At 54.9% G+C, this 16,393-nt stretch overlaps 8 protein-coding genes across 8 annotated transcripts; 5 read left to right on the top strand and 3 right to left on the bottom strand.

Moving 5' to 3' along the window:
- Window positions 1-453: 453 nt before the first annotated feature.
- Window positions 454-857, top strand: E0L32_001465 (uncharacterized protein; the record flags this gene model as incomplete). Its single annotated transcript, XM_031135547.1, has 2 exons — window positions 454-588; window positions 699-857. 2 exons carry the CDS (start codon window positions 454-456, stop codon window positions 855-857), a joined length of 294 nt encoding a protein of 97 aa, XP_030991979.1.
- A 303-nt stretch (window positions 858-1,160) lies between these two features.
- Window positions 1,161-2,936, bottom strand: E0L32_001464 (uncharacterized protein; the record flags this gene model as incomplete). Its single annotated transcript, XM_031135546.1, has 2 exons — window positions 1,161-2,755; window positions 2,819-2,936. 2 exons carry the CDS (start codon window positions 2,934-2,936, stop codon window positions 1,161-1,163), a joined length of 1,713 nt encoding a protein of 570 aa, XP_030991978.1.
- Window positions 2,937-3,688: 752 nt separating this feature from the next.
- E0L32_001463 (uncharacterized protein) lies at window positions 3,689-4,386 on the top strand (the record flags this gene model as incomplete). Its single annotated transcript, XM_031135545.1, has 2 exons — window positions 3,689-3,935; window positions 4,001-4,386. 2 exons carry the CDS (start codon window positions 3,689-3,691, stop codon window positions 4,384-4,386), a joined length of 633 nt encoding a protein of 210 aa, XP_030991977.1.
- Window positions 4,387-4,722: 336 nt separating this feature from the next.
- On the bottom strand, window positions 4,723-6,270 carry E0L32_001462 (uncharacterized protein; the record flags this gene model as incomplete). The annotated part of the gene is made up of 5 exons (XM_031135543.1): window positions 4,723-4,997; window positions 5,050-5,206; window positions 5,258-5,680; window positions 5,732-6,133; window positions 6,259-6,270. The coding sequence occupies 5 exons, from the start codon at window positions 6,268-6,270 to the stop codon at window positions 4,723-4,725; spliced, it is 1,269 nt and encodes a 422-aa protein (XP_030991976.1).
- A 948-nt stretch (window positions 6,271-7,218) lies between these two features.
- Window positions 7,219-8,312, top strand: E0L32_001461 (uncharacterized protein; the record flags this gene model as incomplete). Its single annotated transcript, XM_031135542.1, has 2 exons — window positions 7,219-8,222; window positions 8,273-8,312. The coding sequence occupies 2 exons, from the start codon at window positions 7,219-7,221 to the stop codon at window positions 8,310-8,312; spliced, it is 1,044 nt and encodes a 347-aa protein (XP_030991975.1).
- Window positions 8,313-10,281: 1,969 nt separating this feature from the next.
- E0L32_001460 (uncharacterized protein) lies at window positions 10,282-11,020 on the top strand (the record flags this gene model as incomplete). The annotated part of the gene is made up of 2 exons (XM_031135541.1): window positions 10,282-10,669; window positions 10,737-11,020. 2 exons carry the CDS (start codon window positions 10,282-10,284, stop codon window positions 11,018-11,020), a joined length of 672 nt encoding a protein of 223 aa, XP_030991974.1.
- A 580-nt stretch (window positions 11,021-11,600) lies between these two features.
- E0L32_001459 (uncharacterized protein) lies at window positions 11,601-12,552 on the top strand (the record flags this gene model as incomplete). The annotated part of the gene is made up of 2 exons (XM_031135540.1): window positions 11,601-11,983; window positions 12,087-12,552. The coding sequence occupies 2 exons, from the start codon at window positions 11,601-11,603 to the stop codon at window positions 12,550-12,552; spliced, it is 849 nt and encodes a 282-aa protein (XP_030991973.1).
- A 372-nt stretch (window positions 12,553-12,924) lies between these two features.
- On the bottom strand, window positions 12,925-15,198 carry E0L32_001458 (uncharacterized protein; the record flags this gene model as incomplete). Its single annotated transcript, XM_031135539.1, has 5 exons — window positions 12,925-13,119; window positions 13,183-14,671; window positions 14,733-14,844; window positions 14,915-14,987; window positions 15,064-15,198. 5 exons carry the CDS (start codon window positions 15,196-15,198, stop codon window positions 12,925-12,927), a joined length of 2,004 nt encoding a protein of 667 aa, XP_030991972.1.
- Between the last annotated feature and the right edge of the window lie 1,195 nt (window positions 15,199-16,393).

The raw sequence follows: 16,393 nt of genomic DNA, 5'->3' as shown, positions 1-16,393 counted from the left end.
TGATTCATGCGTGGCGGTGCAGCTTAGCCCGCCAGCCACCAGACAAACCTTCCCCTAATCCCTAATCATTGCCAAAAGAAAACCGGCAGCGCCCGCCATGACGACGCATCACGAGGTCCCCTTTTGAAATCCATCCGTTCCCGTCTCTACCGAGCGTCCAGTCTCGACAGCCCACGATCCCGCGCAACGCACCCCCAATCCTCCCCTCCGCACTTTCTTCGCACAAATCTCTGCGATAACCAGCCGCAGCATACCGCGCCGCGATATCCGAACCTCCGCTCCCCTCCGTCGGGGCGCTCCTTGTCGAAACCCTCGGAGGCGCTCCCCCAAAGTACCTGAAACGGTGTCCCATCGCCCCGTTCGGACTGCGCACACTCCTGGACCCTGCGCCCTATCGGCCACATCATCACCACAGACGCAAAGACACGGACAGGTACCACCGCAGCCGCAGCAATGTCCGAAGCCTACGAGCGCGAGCGGCAGAACAACGCCCGCCTCGACGAGCTGTCGGCCAAGGTGTCGGCCCTGCGCGGTGTCACCATCGACATCTACGACAACGCGCGCGCCCAAGACGTCATCGACTCCACGGTACGTAATCGCGCGCAAAAAACGCCACAGCCCTCTCCTTTTTTATACATCGCCTCAAGTGTTCCCAGGCGGGGAGAATTTTTGCTGACACAGAATTGCGCTTGCTTTAGAACGACACCTTCTCCTCGATGGGTACGCAGATCAAGGGCTCGGCCGGCCGGCTCACGAGGATGGCGGCGTCGGGGAACAAGGTCGCCGTGCTGAAACTGGCTGGCATCCTCGTCGCCGTCTTCTTGGTGCTGTACTATGTGTGGAAGTTGATGTTCTGAAGCGCTGTCTTGCAGGGGAGAGAAAGAAGATCGAAAACCAGAGATGCCTTGGGTGCATCACAAAGATGAACAAGTAACAAATACCCTAATTTTCAGCATAGCAACGGCGTTCAGGCTAGTCAAATGGAAGATTGTATCAATATATCGCGTCAATATCGGGATAGACAAATGTTTCTGCATGTAAAATCATTTGCAACAATCAGGGGTCGCTATGAAGTCGTCTATGGGTAACGCCAGTACCATACTTTTGTGGATGACGGCGCAAACCTAAATCCATCGACAACCCTTTCATCATCGTTTGCTTCATTGCCACACATTACCAAACAGATCTTCATTGTTGCCGCCAAAGCTCGCCGCTGGCTTGCTGCTGCTTCCAGTACTGCTTGCCCATCCCCCAAACTCCTCATCCGCAGTTACTTTGGGCGCGGTGGTCAGGCCGCCAGATGCACCGGGCACGACGCTCTGGTTGGCAAACGAGTTGCCCGTGCTGCTGCCCCAGTTGAAATCGCTAGCAGGCGTAGCCTTGGTTGCCTCTGGGCTCTTGCTGGGGGCAGCGGCCGTCGTGTCAGGGGTGCTCCATGCATTGCCGCCCCAGACGTCAGAACCACCCCAAGCAGCCGAAGATTGAGCCAGCGAAGCCATGGGGTTCGCGGCTTGGGCGGCAGGTGGTGACGTCGCCACCGGAGATTTGGGCTGGCTTGCAGAGAGGTTGAAAACTGAAGTTGCGGACGCCGATGGCATGGGATTAGGTATTGCAGGCGCAGGGGCTGCCGCAGGCTGGGCCGGGGAAGAGAAGTCGAACAAGTCTCCGAGAGCTGCAGAAGCTGGGGCTGGAGCGGCTGCGGGTTTGGGAGGCGCCGCCGAGAGAGTGGGAGACGAGAATGCACTGTAGTTGGGAGAGGTCGGCTTCGGCTGCTGAGACGCCACCGGGGCCGCTGGCTTGGAGTCAAAGAAGCTTCCACCACTCAGGTTGGAGAAGGCAGAGTTGTTGGATTGAGGGGCCGGGCGACTACTCGAAAAGTTGCCCAAGCCGGCGAAAGCGGAACTCTGTGGGCTCTTGGGGCCGGAGGAGCTCGAGAAGCTCAGGCCGCTGAATGCATCTGTAAGGCCCGCGCTCGGCTGCTGAGGGGCTGCTGGGGACTGCATGCCGCTGAAAGACCCAGAGGGTGCGTGGGAGCTCTGTTGCGGTTGAGCTTGGGCTTGGGGGCGAGGTGCGGTGGCATAGAGCGACAGAATAGACTGCTTCAGGTCTGGCCGAGACTGACCTGCCGATCCAGATGTTCCAGTGGTGCTGGCGGGGCGTGGAGGTGCGGCAGTTTCTGTGCCCAGGAAGTCGAGGCCGAGGAGCGAGTCCTTTGTGCTTGTGGCCTTGGGAGGTGCCGGTTCGGCTTTGGGCGGTACTTTGCTGGTCGGCGGCGGGCCAGCAGTACTGGCTCGCTGGGGGATGGGATCTCCTCCAATGCCGCCGATCAAATCAGCCTGCTGAGGCGCTGCCGACTTTCCCACCGATTGTTTCCTGATAGACTCCTTGCGCTCGATGTTCTGCTTCTCCTTGACGATGCTGAGCGGGACATCATCGTCGCCCTCGGCATCTAGAGTAGCAGGATCGGGGATGGGGCCGTCCATGGTCCACCGCTTGAGCTCGTACTTTGTGCGAATGAAATTCTCAATCTTGGCCTCGGAGGGAACATGGCCTGGCGCCAGCTTGGCTTCCCAATACTTGTTCGCGCGCGCATTGCCCCAGCTCAGGATGCTCTGCAATTGTTCGTCGGTCCACGAATCCAGATCGACAGACTTGACTCGGCTAATGTGCGTGCCCATGCCACGATGGATGCCCGAGCAGCGGATGCAGATAAAGACGCCCAGGTTCCAGCTGGCCCATCGCGGATCTGTAGTAGCTGGTCAGAATCGAGTAGCGGTGATAGGCTTGAGGGATACCTCAGGAGTCGGTGGGGGCTCACGTTTGTTCCTCTTGCAATCGGCGCAGACTTTATTGGCCTCCAGCTTGAGCAGGCTCTTGATCGTCTGCTGGTTCTGGGCTGCGCGCTCAGCAGCTGGGTTCGGCGGTCTCCTGGACATCTTTCGGGCAGCTTCCAAGGGTGTGGGACCGCTCTGACAGATTCTAAATTGTCGGGATGCGCAATGGCTTTGGATAGTGGCGGTTTGGGACGACGAGAAGAAGTTGCAGGCGCAGCAAAGGCGAGGTATCAGAGGTCGCGTGCGGCGAGGGGCATGCGAATGGCTCTTTGGCACTTGACTGCCTGAAGTCGGAAATCCAAAGATCCAAGAAGCCAGCCAGACGTGTTAGATTGGCGGTTAGGTACCGATAAAGGAGGGACCCAATAATTTCAAGCGCCATCCTGTCATCGAGGGGGCATTGAACTGCACCTGAGACGCACTAACTACGGCTCTATTATGGACAGAATGCCAACTGCCATTTGCCTCCTTGCCAGCTGTTCTGATTGGGCGCACTCGTTTCTACCATCTTCTCTTCTACAGAGGATGGACAGCCTTAGCTTGCGCCCCCTCCTCCTGGCCTAAATGATAGAGTAATCATTCAACTATGACGCCCATGGCTTCGCATTAGCGCTATTTGTTCGCCCCCATTCTTAACTCGGTGCATGTCATGAAGCCGAAAGCTGAAGTCGAGGGCAAGTATTTGAATTACAGTTGATGACCAGATATGCCTTCGTTTTGCGGCGGAGCATCTTGAGTATTTGTCAAATCCCATTGAAACAATATCTTCCAGACCTCATAAGAGTATTTCATACTTCGTCCTGCCGACCCTTTCCCAGACTTCCTAGCTTCACACTCACACAAGTTCATCGCCCATGCGCTTCGCACAGCTCACCTCCATCTTCCGTGCCTTTCATACCCTGTCGTTTCTCACTCGTGCTACCCGCACAGCTGCGCAACACCAGCAGCCTCTCCTGCATTCTGCACCGCAGCGGGCCGTGCTCAGGTCTATGCCCTCGATACCACTGATCGGCAGCCTCTTCAGCTCAACCTCTGCCCAGAACAAGATGTCGTATCCAGACAAGAGAACCGAAGACGAGTGGAGAGCCGTCCTGTCGCCCGGTGAGCAACAACACACCCGCCGGCCCTGTGAGTGGTAAGAAAAGAAGACTAACCCCCCGTGGTAGAACAATTCCGTATCCTGAGAGAAAAGGGCACGGAGAGACCGGGCACCGGCAAGTTCGACAAGCACTACCCGGAGACCGGAGTATACACCTGCGCCGGCTGCAACGCCCCCTTGTACAAGGCCACCCACAAATTCTCTTCCGGGTGCGGTTGGCCGGCCTACTTTGACAGCATCCCCGGCGCCATCACCCGCCACGAGGACCGGGCCTGGGGCATGGCGAGGACCGAGATTGTCTGCTCCAACTGTGGCGGCCATCTCGGCCACGTCTTCAAGGGAGAGGGCTTCCCTACACCCACCGATGAGCGTCACTGCGTCAACAGTGTCTCTCTCAACTTCTCACCCGAGGACAAGCCTGTGGAGCCACTGAAAGAGGAGAGCAAGGCCTAATCCGTCAATGGTGCTGAGGACTGACCACACGTGGTCGGAGATGAAGTGAGAATTCGAGCCTACGGCCTTCCCCTAGTGATTAATGTTGCATGTAGTAATTCAATAACAGCTATGTGGCTGCCTTTCCCAGTCGTCCCAGTTGCGTTTTCTCTTGTATTGTTATTGGTCGTTGCGACTAGGTAAAATGAATCACGGTTTCATTCATATCGTACTTCAGCTACAGCCGCTAAGAGGTATAAGACATGGCAAACATTCTAACTGCGCTGGGCTGCAAACAGATCCTGACACCAGTTGCGTAAATCGGTCACCCGAGTGTGATCAACAGCATCCAACCTCCTACCACTGAGGCTCTCCCCGCTCCACCTTCGGGGTAACAACCGCATTCCGGTCCGCGAATGGGTCATTCTCGTCCTCATCCTCATAGCTATCCGCATCCGAATCATCGGGCTGCGGTCGTGGTGGCGGCCTGGACGAGGTTGGCTTTGCGCCCATTGGCCTAGGGGGTGCGGCCGGCCTAGTCGGCAGCGGTGGATTGGGTTCCATGCTCAAGCCACCCATTTCCGGCACGGGGTTGGTGGGCGATGCTCCTTCCTTGGCCTTCTCCGTGATCACTAGTGAAGCATTAGTTCGGTTCGTCGGTATTTCGTGTCCAAATCTTCTTACTTCTGTAGAGATGAGCTTGCTCCGCAAGGTCATCATCAGAGTCAGAGTCCGCGTCGATGGACCGATCAAGCTGCTCAAAAGTCATGAGAGCAGTGACAAGCTCGTCGTTGGCGTGCAGAAGGCCGCCGAGCCACTGCTCAGACTCGACATGATAGATCTAAAACTTGGTCAATATGAGCTGGGCACCATGTCGATACCAGAGGCTTACATAGCGCAAGACTCTCCTCCGGAGTGACTTGCAGGCCTCGAATCGATCAAGAACGAGCTGGTTCTCCGAGATGCGCTCCTGTTCACGGTTAATGCTCTGCAGCGCATTGAGGAGCCCAGTAGCAGCCATGGAGGCATCCGCGACAGTCGTTTTCATCGCCTCTTTCTCTGCCTCGAGGTCGAATGGTTTGCCCTTCCTGCCCTTCCTGTCCTTGTCCTTCTTCTTCTTGTCTTTGGACGAGCCCAGATAGCTGAAGGACTCAATTCGACCGGTAGTCTGCGTTGAAGGCGGTGACGCCCTGGAGGACGAGGGGCCTGCCATCGCTCTGGCAGCTTCCTCCTCCTCTTCTCCAAATGGATTCTCCGTCTCCCGGATCACCTTTGACCGTTCTTGAGTAACGACTTGTTTACGGCGAGGGAGTTCCTGGATGGGTCAGTATGCTAGACTGTCGATCGCCCAACGGAGTTTGCATACTTTGTACAGTTTGGCAATCCTCTCCAGGCCAGGCGTGTTCTTGTAATCAGTCGCCCAGCTCCGAAATAGCTCTGAGCATTTCTTTCGGACCTCGGGATCCGACAGGTCAGATGTGCCACACACACGCAGTCTCTCTAGGAGGGTCTCGTCCGCGAATGTGCGCTGAAAGCGAGGGCCGGCATTTTGAATAAGGCCGTCGAGAAGTGTCAGCGCACGCAGTTGGCGATGAACGCTGCCGTATTTCAGCTTCTTCCGAATGGCCCGGGCAGCTTCAGTGGCTCCTGTCGCGTCCTGGAGCTTGATCACCTCAACGAGGTCTGGGATCCCACTAAGATCATCTTCCTCATAAGCCTCACTAGTGAGGCGCTCGATGGTCACAGTGACTGCCGAGTATGGCTTCTTCTGTGAAGACGAAACAGGTAATGTCAGTAAACTGTTCACCACACATGCAGCACAACGAGTGCGATATTCCCAACCGTCATGGCCTTTCCATAACATAGGCAACCGACAACAGGCCGAGTCCTTACCTGAGAGAACATTGTGCCTGACTGATGAATGCGGTTACAGGTGGGTCACTGGAGCAATGCGCCAGGCGTGATGATGGCTGATGTTTGCTCCGCAAGACCTGCAAGTTCTCGTTCTGAGCTGGGCTGAACCTGGCCGCATATGTTCTTGGTCGTGTACACCTGTCCTTTTTCAGGGTATCTGAGTCTCTATCGAGTTGTATGTTTGAGTCGCGCGTTCAGGGAGCTCATCCAGCCACCCATGTCGGAGATGATGCCGGCAGCATGCGGTCGGAGGGGCTAGTTATGCTACGTGGGGTTGCTGGGTCTTGGCCCGCGTCACATGCTTATCGCTGCATTGCGATAAGGTGAGCAATGATATGCATGTATCCGGACAACAGTCACGACACGACATGGCACGATAGATGCCGATCACTTTCACAGAGGGCGGAGGAGGTGAGCAGATTTGCGCTTCGCATGACGGTAGGCGACATCAATCATGGGCAAGAGGTAAGAGATAGGTAGGTGCCTGGGAGCTCTCTCGCTCCCACCCAAGTTCATTGCGATTCTGCTCGCGCGTTAGCAACCTAGAACCCTTTTCACTGTTTGGGCAGGAGCGAGAGAGCCAACTGGTCCTGTAGAAGGAACAGCAGAGACTCCCAGATGTGCAGGTGTATGTCACCGAAAGAAGGTTTCAATCTGTGACTTCCTGAAAAATGGACCTACTCACCAGAACGACGGAAGCGACTTCCTCTGTCTCTAGGCAACGCCTTCTCAAGATTTAATCTAGGCGCCGACAATCATCTCCATACAGCATTTGGTACAAACACAACCAGACTTTCAATTTTGAGCTCTCGTCAGGCCCTGGAGTCTGATACTTAAAGCTCTTGGAACTCCTGATCTTCGATCTGTGAGGCTGTCTCTTCACCCCTCCTGGCCCATCACGCCCTCTCTCCCTCATATTACGCATATATACACTTCAACATGCCAGCCAACTGTCATTCCCATACGGTTGGAGAGGTGCCCGTTCCTACTCCTTGTTCCTCCCAGAAGCGAGCACTCGCAATAGACGACGAACTCAACTCCCAGAAGCGAAGACGATGCGACAAACCCGGTCATCCCTCCCTCCTTTACAGCCAATTGGCGAACAACTTCACTCAGGCAGTAGATTCGGAGACCGAGGCCTCGACGTTCCAAGCTTCGTCATCTGTTCCTCCCAAATCTCACTGCATCCCATCCCATGTCCCAGACCTTCAACAGATTGACGCTGAAGAGGAGGAATGGACACAAATCTTTGATGTGTGTGAGGAGGAAATCCGCTCTTCTTCGACCATCTGTGGAAACAAAGTTGGCCGCACACCAAGCATCGAAAATCTTGTAACATACGGAAGTCTCCAAGATACCGGCCATGCCGAAGAAATGGTGTTTGAAGACGACGTGGGCATGACTGAGGCAGCCATGCTTCAGCTGAATTTCTCAGACATCATCATGCCGATGGAGAACGACGCCAGATCAATGCAGAATTGTGCCACACACGACGCTTTGGAGGCCATGGAACCGGCTCCCGGTTTTCGTAACCGCTCCCTGCATCCCGAAGATGAACTTTTTGCGCTCGATCCGTCTGAGGAACAGGATTTGGTACAGCTGCTAGATCGAACTACTGCTACAACCAGTGCTCTGGGATCAAGTGCCTCTGATGGTACAATCAATGGATGGTCTTCTTTGCCCAATGGACTCATCTCGAGTGGACCATGCATGGGTCCTTCAGTCAATCACTCTTGGGAGCCAACACCACCGTCAACAATGGGCTGTGTCAATGAGGATGACGGTATGCGTTGTTGGGCAGAGATGACAGCTTGCGACAACGACAACGCCAACGCCAACACCAACGCCAGTGACAGTGACAGCGGCATTGAGGACGACGATAGCGACTATGATGACTATGATGAGGATGGCTTCGAGGCGACTCTTCAGAGAGAGTACCATCTGTATGTTGCAATTTCCACTGATGAAACTCAATACTAAGACGGACTTTTAGGGATATGCTGGCAAATGTTGGGTATTCCCGTGAGGATTGACCAACACAATTGCCTGACACGACTTCTGTGGGCAAGGCAACGAAGATGCTTCAGAGATATACATATCAGGCTTTCGAATAGGGGTTGCTATGATTGCCATCTTTTCACAACCCTATGATCCAAGGTCCAAATGGAGTGTTGGGGTGGATTTGCTTCAAGATGGGTTCTGACTAATTTCAATGTATTGCACGGGAAATAATGGGATCAACTAGATGTCCAAGTCTTCGGAGGCTGTTCCTAGTGGTAGAAATCTTTTACATCCCTTTTCTAAGCGCTAGTTTGACTTCGTTTGAATCTGAACCGCTTCTTTCAGTAGGATATCCCATGCACTCATCTCGTCTGAGATGTAGAGGCCCTCTTCACGTGGACTGCTCTTCGGAGTACAGCCGGCCACTATAGGGCTCATCAAGCTTGAAGGACAACCCTCAACTTAGCAGGCAAACTTTTAGGTCTAGAAGTGTCCTGAATAATCAATGCCGCCTAGGAACATCCATGACCACTCACCGCTTGGTTTCAGAATAGCTTCATACCATGAGGCAAAGCCAGAGAAAAAGAAGCATGGCGGCACAAGCCAAATTCCGTCTGAGCCATACTAAGGGTCAGTCCGTGTAAGAGCCACATAACCTAGTGGGCCAGGAGGAGTGATGTTTGGGCAACACATTCTACAGAATTGGGCATCGAAGAGGCATTGATCCATCCGTAGCTCGTGCATCTAGGTTCGGGTGATGTGGTTGCCCCATCAGGAGCGAGCACCCAAAGTCGATCTGCCAAGATCTCTCCAACCCGGAAACTGGCCCGTCGCCATCAAGCCTCCACCAACCGACTGCTACTCTACTCCGTCGCTTTGGTCGAACCCTCCGGTCCGTACACTCCGACTTTGTTCAACTAGCTACTCTGACCTGTGTATATCATTCTATTTCGGTACTCTCTCTCTCAGTGCCCAGACCTGAACCAGCATGCTCCGCGCACGTCGAGCCAATGCAACCCTTGCGGCTCCTCCATGGTGGCAAGCGTACTTGCTATGCCACGGTTGGCTACGGGTTAGATGAAAGCTTGGACGGCCCCAGTCGCATTACATCCGACACGGCCAGTCACCTTCCGTTGATCTGTTTGAAACCGACGATCTGCGGGCAGCTCTGAGAGCTTGCCAGCGAGAGCTTGTTTCTGCGTCTCTGATAACGATCAGACGAATAAGTGCGCAAGTATCGTGCTCTGCCGCTTGGAAATGAACTTCCTTCATGATATCGTTCTCAACAGAGTGATGCAATCATTCCGAGGAGCACCCACGCCAAGAATCGCAAAGCCCGGAAATGAAGCCTGCGCTGCTGCACCTTTGCATTTAGCCAGATTACTCGGTTCGACTGCCGTTGCAACGGCACAACCCCCAGACCCCAGATCTGGCCTGCCGCTCTCCCGTGCTAGTGCAGATGGGAACGAGTGACGAAGGCAAACGGGGGTAAGTCACAAAGCACAGACGAAGTGTTGATGTGTTAGAGGTGACACTGTGAGAAACGCTTTCTCAAGCTGCGGTACACGCCAGCGGGGTTGGAACTTATGCCTGCCACTCCCAAAGCACCAAATTCGGTAGGCTTGTCCATGTCGAATAGATTGCTTGCAATATACGGGCGCCTTCCAAGTGGCTAGTTCCTTGGCCTTCTGTCATGAGGACTCATCTGTCGATGCTGACACAAAGAGGTGTGCGCAAGTTTTGATGTTGACTCGCCAGCAATGGCTTGGGTGTGATGGATATAAAAGTCCAAGACAGTTCTGCTCATGTCTTGGCACTCACGATGAATCTCTAGCAGTCTCATTGCACTTCAAAGTCGTGACCGACTGACCAACTTGGCCGCTCTTTTCAAAATCGTTCTCCCGTCCAAGACTCTTCTCAGTCCCAGACATGCAGCTGATAACATCTCTCTTGCTGGCCGCAACAGCAGTCAATGCCCACTGTGAGCCGTAGCGTGCCAACATGCTCCCGAGACGACCGGTATTAACAGAAACAATAGATACCTTTGACTCGCTGTATGCCGATGGCAAGGCCACAGGGACCTGGCTCGACGTTCGGAAGACCATCAACTGGCAGAACAACGGGCCAGTGACTGACGTGAAGTCCAAGGACATCCGGTGCTATGAGCTCAGCCCCGGCAAGCCCAGCGAGACTTACAACGTGACGGCGGGCTCGACCATCGGCTTCAACGCCAACCCAAACATCTACCACCCCGGGCCGCTGTCGTTCTGGCTCGCCAGGGTCCCGGATGGACAGAGCTTCTCTAGCTTTGACGGGGACGGAAACGTCTGGTTCAAGATCTGGCATGAGCAGCCGAAGTTCGGCCAGCAGCTCACTTGGACAAGTAATGGTACGTGGCGCCTTTTTCTTTCTTGTCTCGCCTGTCAGTCTGTCAGCTAACAAGTATCGATTCGTAGGCATGAAGACTCCTTCGGTCACGCTCCCCAAGTCCCTTCCGAACGGGCAATACCTCTTCCGTATCGAGCATATCGGGCTGCACGTTGCCCAGAGTGTTGGAGGTGCTCAGTTCTATATTTCCTGTGCCCAGATCAATGTCAGCGGAGGTGGCAGTGGCACTCCTGGTCCTCTAGTTGCTCTGCCTGGTGCATACAGTGCACAGGACCCAGGCATTCTGATCAACATCAACTGGCCCATTCCTACTTCTTATAAGAACCCGGGCCCTGCACCTTGGACTGGTTGAGAGACACATTCGGAAAGGGCAGGGAAGAGGAAGAGAGTGATTCCAGTGGTATTACATTCCTGTATGCGTTAGTCATAGCCTTTTATTCACACCACATGCATGCGATTGCTTGTACTTACAATACGGACTTCATGAACATCAACCTGCATACTCTGCTAATGTGAGATTAGAAAATCAGGATGTGAACGGTTTCCAGATGCAATAGGTGGACTTTCTTTTCTCAAGTCTCGAGGTGGTCCTTATGTAACATCTACTCAACTGTCCTTATTTATCCGCGTGCCTCTCCCCTCATTGTCTGCACTCGCTCTCGGTGCAGAGCGCCCCGGACTGTGGCGGCTCCCACATCCCCGGCTATCGCGAGCCTGCATATGGAAGGGCAATATATCCGGTATAAGGGCCCCCCTTCGTAGTGCCGCCACGACGTTATGATATAAGTAGAAAGAAAGGTTTCTATTAGATCTTGCAACCTCTTGTTATACATACATATACACCTCCCACTTTGCCGCCTAGATTTCACCCTTGCCCTGAACCCGTAATACTTACCCTCCGACGCTTCTCCCAAACCACCGAAGCAGACCCCATGCGCCGCCAATCCCTCCTCGCCGCCCTCGCGGCCACTCTACAGCCCCTGGCCTCCGCCGCCCCGGCGACGGTCCACCTCTGCGGCGACAGCACCATGGCGCACCAGAGCCCGTCGGGCAAGATCCAAGGGTGGGGCGAGTACCTGCAGTACAGCCTCTCCCCCTCGGCCTTCCGGGTCAACAACGCCGCCGTGTCGGGCCGCTCGGCGCGCAGCTTCACGCGCGAGGGCCGGTTCGACGCCGTGGCCAAGGCCGTGCGGCCCGGCGACTGGGTCGTCGTCGAGTTCGGGCACAACGACGGCGGGTCCCTGAGCCCCGGCCGGGACAACGGGCGCACCGACTGCTTCGGCGAGGGCAGCCAGACGTGCACGACGGCGTATGAGTGAGTGCTTATTCCCCCCTCCTCCCCCCTTGCTCACCACAGAGTTATGCAGAAAAACCAAACTCAGCGGCTAAAATACACAATCTCCCTTCCTCCTCCGCAGCGGCAAGACAGAAATCGTCCAGACCTTCCCGACCTACCTCAAGGCCGCGACGGCGCAGTTCCTCGCCGCGGGCGCCAAGGTCGTCATCTCGTCCGCCACGCCCAACAACCCCTGGGAGTCCGGGTCCTTCTCCTGGTCCGGGACGGACCGCTTCACCTACTACTCGTGGCTCGCCGCGTCGCAGGCCGGCGGCACCGCGAGGGGCGTGTACTACGTCCCGCACGGCGCCTACGCCGCCCAGGCCATGAAGAACATGGGCCGGCAGGCCGTCAACGACAACTTCCCGCAGGACCACACGCACACGTCTCCTTACCTCGCCGACGTCATGTCTCGCGCCTTCGTGCTCGGCCTCCGCTGCGGCACGAGCGAGCTCGGCAGGACGGGCGTCGTCAACTCGACGTCCTCCATGACGAGCACCTTTCTCGGCAACTGCATCCCCGCCGCCAACGCCTCCATGCCGCTATGAGACGAGAGTAATTAGCCCTGCGCATGTGCGAGATGAAGGGAGGTGCACAACAAGGTGGTACCGGACTCTGATGAGCCGTGTGAACTAGGACGATTTTTAGCATAAAACAAACCAGGACAATCAAAGTCTCGACTTCAGGTATCATAATGCTTTTGAATTGACTGGATGTACTCTAGCGCCGATGCCATGGAATCAGACGAGAAGGCCATGTATGTCAAAGCCCCTGCGACTCCCGATGCTTGATCCTTGCGCCTGCCATTGAAATTTCATACGCAACACCGATCAAAGTCCAGAATCGGACTGGGTGATTCAAGAAAAAAGATTTTACTTTCTTTTCGCGGCTAATAAAAAAACAACGGGGAATCTATGGTATTACAACTCGTCATGGCTCGGGGGCTCATCCGCGCCCTCGCCACCAGCGCCACCAGCACCTCCAGAGTACAGCTTGCTCGTGATCGGGTAAGCGACGTTCGAGAGCTTCTCCTTGGCCTCCTCGAAGTCCTCAGTGGTGGCAGTGGCGGCGTTCTCGTCAAGCCACTCGGTGGCCTCCTTAACGGCATCGAGAATCTGGTTTAAGGTCAGTATTGGATAACCGGCAATATGAGAAAGAGACTGCATGTGTCAACTTACGGTCTCCTTGTCCTCCTCGTCGATCTTGCCACCAAGGCCATCCTCATCGTTGACCTGGTTCTTAAGGCTGAAAGCGTAGTTCTCAAGGCCGTTTCGGGCCTCAATACGCTCACGAGTGGCCTTATCCTCCTCGGCATACTTCTCAGCCTCGGCAACCATGCGGTCAATCTCGTCCTGGGTCAGGCGACCCTTGTCGTTGGTGATGGTGATGGACTCCTCCTTGCCAGTGCCCTTGTCGTGAGCAGAGACCTTGAGAATTCCGTTGGCGTCAAGCTCGAAGCTGACCTCAATCTGGGGAACACCGCGAGGCGCAGGGGGGATGCCGGTAAGCTCGAACTTGCCAAGCAGGTTGTTGTCCTTGGTCAAGGAACGCTCACCCTCGAAGACCTGGATCAGAACCACGGGCTGGTTGTCGGCAGCGGTGGAGAAGATCTGGCTCTTGCGGGTAGGGATAGGAGTGTTACGGGGGATAAGCTTGGTCATGACACCGCCGGTGGTCTCGATACCGAGAGTGAGCGGGTTCACATCCATGAGAACGATCTCCTCAGTACCCTCCTCGCCGGAAAGGACACCAGCCTGAACAGCGGCACCGAAGGCAACAGCCTCATCAGGGTTGATACCCTTGCTGGCCTTCTTACCACCAAAGTACTCCTCGATGAGGGACTGGACCTTGGGAATACGGGTGGAACCACCGACCAGAACAATGTCATCAACATCGGCCTTGGTCAGCTTAGCGTCCTTGATAACCTGCTCAACAGGCTTGATGGTCTTCTTGAACAGGTCCATGTTCAGCTCCTCGAACTTGGCGCGGGTCAGGGTCTCGGAGAAGTCGTTGCCCTCAAAGAAGGCCTCAATCTCGATACGGGTGGACATCTGAGAAGAGAGGGTTCGCTTGGCCTTCTCGGCCTCACGCTTAAGCTTGCCCATGGCCTTGGCGTCCTTGGTGATATCGACGCCGTTCTTCTTGTTGTACTGCTTGGCAAAGTGGTTGATGATGCGCTGGTCGAAATCCTCACCACCGAGATGGGTGTCACCAGCGGTAGCCAAGACCTCGAAGACACCCTGGTCGATAGAGAGCAGCGACACATCGAAGGTACCACCACCCAGGTCGAAAACGAGGATAGTCTGCTCCTTGCCGGTCTTGTCGAGACCGTACGCAATAGCTGCGGCGGTGGGCTCGTTGACAATGCGGAGAACATTGAGGCCAGCGATAACACCAGCATCCTTGGTGGCCTGGCGCTGGTTGTCGTTGAAGTAGGCGGGGACGGTAACGACGGCGTGGGTAACCTTCTTTCCGAGGTAGCTCTCGGCAACCTCCTTCATCTTGCCCAGGACCATGGCAGAGACCTCCTCGGGAGTGAACTGCTTGTCCTGGCCGTTGACGGCGACGGAAACCACGGGCTTGCCATCCTTGTTGACAACCTTGTAGGGGAAGTGCTTCATATCGGTCTGAACATCCTTGTCGGAGAACTTCCGGCCGATGATTCGCCTAGGTCACATGCATTAGCAGAGGCACAGTGACACGAAAGTGACCGAACCAAAATACTTACTTGATATCAAAGATCGTGTTGTGGGGGTTCGAGGCGGCCTGGTTCTTTGCGGCGTCACCGACTAACCGCTCCTCCTCGGTAAAGGCCACGTATGACGGGGTAATACGGTTTCCTGTACGGAGAGAGAAAATGTGAGCTCAAAGCCAGCGAAAACAAAAGCGATCTCGGCAGCAGGGATGTACCTTGGTCGTTGACAAGAATCTCGACCTTGCCCTTCTGCATCACACCGACACAGCTGTATGTGGTTCCCAGATCCTGACGAAGACAGTGTTAGCTCCTGAAAAGCGCAAGCCAGGTCGGTGAGGTGGATGGAGGGGTTGGCGCAACTTACAATACCGATGACAGTTCCGTAGTTGTCAACCTCGTCAGCCTTGGCCGAGGTGAAGGCCAAGGGGGAGAAGAGCAGGCAAATCCAGAGGACAAGCCCGAGACCGATGGTCCAGTTGGTTTGCGTTCTCGACGCCATGGTGGAAGCTCTGTGAGATGGCGCTCTCTGCTAGCAGGAAGCTCTCTCGGAAAGGTTGGAGGGGAGAAAGGAAAAGAGAAAGTCGAGGAAGCGAGGTCGCACAAAAGAGATGACCGCGATGTCCTTCCGTTCAAGACAAGACCACACTGAGCTGTGGAATTTGCAAACTGAAGAAGTAGAATGGGGGGTGGGTGCGACAAGAAGAGAGAATTTCAAGTGATGTTTTCTCTTATATGTGGTCACAGCCAAAAAGAACAGCTAGCTCCAGCATCGACTTGCTCCAAAAAAGTCGAGGTGTCAAATTGGCGAAAGGACAGATTGCACACATAAGCCAGGGGTTTGGGTGGCCACTACCCACACGTGACAGGGGTCTTTAGGTGAGGCCAAAGGGTTGCAGATGGTTTGCTATTGGGCCCGTGCTGCCTGTTGGCGCCCTGTCCCTCTCTGACCATCCGCTGTAGGAGCCCCTGTACAAGTACCTGGCGGTAGTTGCCCACCACGCCCACTTAGCCCACCCTTAGGTATCAAGACCTCACCCCAGGACCACCAAAGGGCGATTCACGCCGACCCTACACAGCGGTGAGGAGGCTCCATTTGTATCGGTACATGGAACCACCTTCTCCAAGGAGACTTGAGATGGAAAACCATCGAAACCATCACTCATTCTCACCGTCAAGTTCCTTCTTTGTCCAACCAAGCAGCTGCATGATGCTCAAATAGCACTTATCTGTGCAATGCTGCTGCTCTTTTTGATGGTTCAGCAAATTTCAGGCTTGATTTCTTTATACAGCAGCAGTTCGATGCATGCATTTGCCCCTGTTGCTTCAACGCTTTGATCTAAATGCCTTCGAAGATGGTTGCTTTCCTCTTGAGCCAAGTCCCTCCCGAGATACCTGTTTAGCAGCCAAGGCCTAACCGCCACTCGATGCCTTCTTCCATACAAGTACAAGTAGAACAGATATCATTCATCTTGAAATATCTACTTGTATGAGTCAGATGGGCTCTCATCCGCCACAGTGGCTCCGTGACGGAACCTCTTTCTACTTGTATCTTGAATTCTTCTCCAACAGGCTCCGTGTCTGAGCTACCTAGGTAGGTACCTTAGTTAGACTAGCTGGAGAATCTGCCACAGTGGCCTCTTCACGCCGCCAGGCGGGAAAAAATGCCACCAATTCTAGCAGCTTCCGCGCAAAGC

The sequence above is a fragment of the Thyridium curvatum genome (genome assembly GCF_004353045.1).
Source record: "Thyridium curvatum strain D216 chromosome Unknown NODE_5_length_802575_cov_81.998223, whole genome shotgun sequence".
In the NCBI taxonomy this organism is placed as follows: domain Eukaryota; kingdom Fungi; phylum Ascomycota; class Sordariomycetes; order Thyridiales; family Thyridiaceae; genus Thyridium; species Thyridium curvatum.
Note: the sequence above shows the minus strand (reverse complement) of the source record. Positions and strands in the feature narration are given on the sequence as shown.